Below are 3,188 nucleotides of genomic sequence, written 5' to 3'. Positions count from 1 at the left end.
CGAAGTACAGCAGCATTACTTGTACTTGATAACTATAAACTTTATTTTTACAGTATAAAAATATAGGAACAAAATACTATACAGAAATATATAAAGTTAAGTTGAGATCTCAGTCTCAGTTAAGACAAACAGGATGACACTGTGCAATCCTCAGACTTCAGAAAATAAAACTGTCCTGGCAGTTGAAGTGGTGGCACACTCAATCTCAACAGGACAGCTGCTGCTCACCACAGCCAGAAGCAGAGGGAACTTTGTCTTGCATCTATCAACATCTTTGCAAGTTTGCTTTTGTTAGACATAAAATGAAACTGAAGTCCTTCTTCATGATCTGACCTGGAGACAAAAGTTCCCTCACCCCTCAGAGTATTTATGGTAAGGTGCTGAGCCCATCTGGTCAGCACACCCCCCGAGCTGTGATCCCACCCCACGGGCTCACACTGACACAAACCAGTGGCTGTAGCACACGCACACAAATACAACTGGAAGCTCTCAGTGACCAGCCGTGAGCTGGCAACTATGATTTAAGGAAGGCAAAAGGTCAGTGAAAGCAAGCTGATGAAATCCCTGAGCTTTCACCAGTTCCTCAAAACAGGAAAAAGCCAACTCCCCTCCCCCAAACAACAGCAGCCAGCATTTTTTTCCAAGGTACTGGCTGTCTTAGTACATTCTTGTCTTTAAGAAGGACACAGTGGACTGCAGCAGCCAACAGTAAAAGAATCATCTCCCTCCTCTTTACCTGTACTTCTCCAGTACTAGTTTCATTTTCCACAAACTGTCCCAGTTTGTTTGCAGGTGAAGCAAGAACAAGAGAAGGGAAAGAATGCAGAGAATTAAGAAATTACAGTCGAAATTATACAGTCATGGAAAAAAAAAAATACGAGAGAAAGGTTCTCTAGATTTTCCAAGCCTGCGTGTTCCCTCCATGGCCCCAAAACAGGGTCTGGCCTTGTCAGGGAATAACTGCCAACTGACCCTAGACCTTCAACAGAATGTGGGAGCATGTTCCCCAAAGCAGTGAACTTACTTTCACACTGCACATCAGCAATACTAGCGAGGTGCCAATATTGACACTTTTTCATCACCCAGTGCAGGACTGCACAAGAAACTGCAGTAGGAATCTCAGGTCTTCAAGTTCCTCTTATTTTATTCATTTGTAGCAGAGATTTGCAAGTCCCTGTGCTATATTCACAGGGGAAAAAGTGCACCAACACACTGGAGACACTCCAGGAATTACTGCTGTGCTGAGCCAGCTTGTGGAGTTTGACCAAAGAAAATTGACCAAAGAAGAAGTAAGAGCAGGCACCTAATGAGGAAGCTAGAAAAAGAAAGGAATTGCTCCAGGCACCAGCACATCCTAGTTCCTGTTCATTGCCAGAAAGGTGCTGCAATGGATCCTGTCTCCTTTAAGCTGCATGTGCAGGACGGAGTAGTTGTGTAGGGTTGATCAGCAGCATTTTTGGACAGTCTGTGGCAGGTGTAGGGACCACTCACTGCCACTTGTAGATATTCACCATCTTCTCTGTCAGAGTAGCCAGGAGGTGGGTTTGGTTCACTTCCAAAGGGCAGATATCCAGCACAGGCAGGTCAGCTGATAGCTTCTGCAGCAAGGAGCCACTTCCAGCATCCCAGAGCTGTGGGAGGGACATGCAAGGTCAAGGACTGCAGGATTCTCCCCTCCCATCCAGAAGAAACCTTTCTCTTCTCAGAAAAGACTTTGCTCAAATTACTTACAGGACCCTTTCTCTACTTCCACACCCTGCCTGGATGGTCTCTAACAGACTCACAGCACAGTGCCACCCTGACCACCCTCTCTGACCCCACTCACGAGCTCTCATGCAGCCTGTTGTCCACCTTCTGCTTTTTTATACAAAAGGCAACCCTTCTCCTCTTCTTCTCCATCATTCCAAAGAGCCTGCATCCATCCCTTGCAGCACTTACTGCATTACCTATTCCATCAAGTCTGTTACACCACTTAGAGTGCCCAGTTGTGCCAGTGTGCCCAGCCCCATTCCTCTGGAGGACAACAGGGGCTCATTGCCTGCACAGCTTTCAGTGGATGGGGACCACAGGCCTTGGCTAAGATTGAGAGTCCTACAGTATCAGAAAGTTACACCTGTCACAGCAAGTACAACAGTCCAACCTGCACAGGTTAATGTGCATGACAATTCCCAACAAATCACACTGAGGCTGTGACTGATAAAGCTTCTCTCCTAAGAATTGAACAAACCCCTACACCACACCAAAAGGAGCAAGAGATACCAGGGCAGAATTGGATGCCTCATCACCAGCACACACAAAGACACTGCCATCCTCCTCTGGGCTCTGAAAAATGGCATTCTTGGTCAGCAACTTGCAGGTAGGCCCAGCAGTGAAAGTCTGAACTGGGTTAGAAGAACACACAACATCTCCAGAGGCCTCTGTCAGTGGGTTGCAAGTCAGTTCCATCATCACACAACGCACACATGGGTTATTTTTACCTGTGTGGTAGAAATAAAAAAAAGTCACTTTTGGAAGATGTACTCACAGACAGGCTTTAACTGTAGGAATACAAGCAGTACCACACTGCAGCTGCCTCCTTTTGCCCTCCCCTGGTTCTCATCTACATGCAGATGCTCATAGCTCTGGTGAGGGCAGGTGCTGCATCTCTGCTGTGCTGTGGCACACAAGGTGCTGCTGAGCTCAGCCCACAGTGGTGAGGGGCAGTGGGCAGTGCCTTGCAGGCACATCCACTACGTACCAGGCCTGTACGTGGCGAGACAGTGCCGTGTGTGGATCTCTGTTTGAATGTCAATGCAGCCTCCAGGTTCCAGGGGCAGATGATGAGGTCTGTAGGAGATCCCATCTTTCTGTTCCCAAAAGCAGGCTCCTTCCAAGGACCCAGCCAATATCCCACCGTAAGGCAGTGACGCTGAGGCCATCCGAGGCAAGTAAGACAGCGATACCATGGGGCACCTGGGAGGGTGATTGGCAAGAGTCATGTTTGAATGTCAATGCAGCCTCCAGGTTCCAGGGGCAGATGATGAGGTCTGTAGGAGATCCCATCTTTCTGTTCCCAAAAGCAGGCTCCTTCCAAGGACCCAGCCAATATCCCACCGTAAGGCAGTGACGCTGAGGCCATCCGAGGCAAGTAAGACAGCGATACCATGGGGCACCTGGGAGGGTGATTGGCAAGAGTCAGCCAAGATGCA

At 48.2% G+C, this 3,188-nt stretch overlaps 1 protein-coding gene across 1 annotated transcript in view; it reads right to left on the bottom strand.

The window, feature by feature from the left end:
• Positions 1-1,487: 1,487 nt before the first annotated feature.
• Positions 1,488-3,188, bottom strand: part of RFWD3 (ring finger and WD repeat domain 3) — a 19,644-nt gene continuing 17,943 nt past the window's right edge. Inside the window, exons 10-12 of the mRNA XM_009077967.1 lie at positions 2,738-2,952; positions 2,260-2,477; positions 1,488-1,631 (exon numbers count right to left, since the gene is read on the bottom strand). Of these exons, the coding sequence (XP_009076215.1) occupies positions 1,488-1,631; positions 2,260-2,477; positions 2,738-2,952 (577 nt within the window). The remainder of the gene's footprint in view (positions 1,632-2,259; positions 2,478-2,737; positions 2,953-3,188) is intronic.

The sequence above is a fragment of the Acanthisitta chloris genome, unplaced genomic scaffold, assembly GCF_000695815.1.
Source record: "Acanthisitta chloris isolate BGI_N310 unplaced genomic scaffold, ASM69581v1 scaffold15697, whole genome shotgun sequence".
NCBI lineage: Eukaryota > Metazoa > Chordata > Aves > Passeriformes > Acanthisittidae > Acanthisitta > Acanthisitta chloris.
Note: the sequence above shows the minus strand (reverse complement) of the source record. Positions and strands in the feature narration are given on the sequence as shown.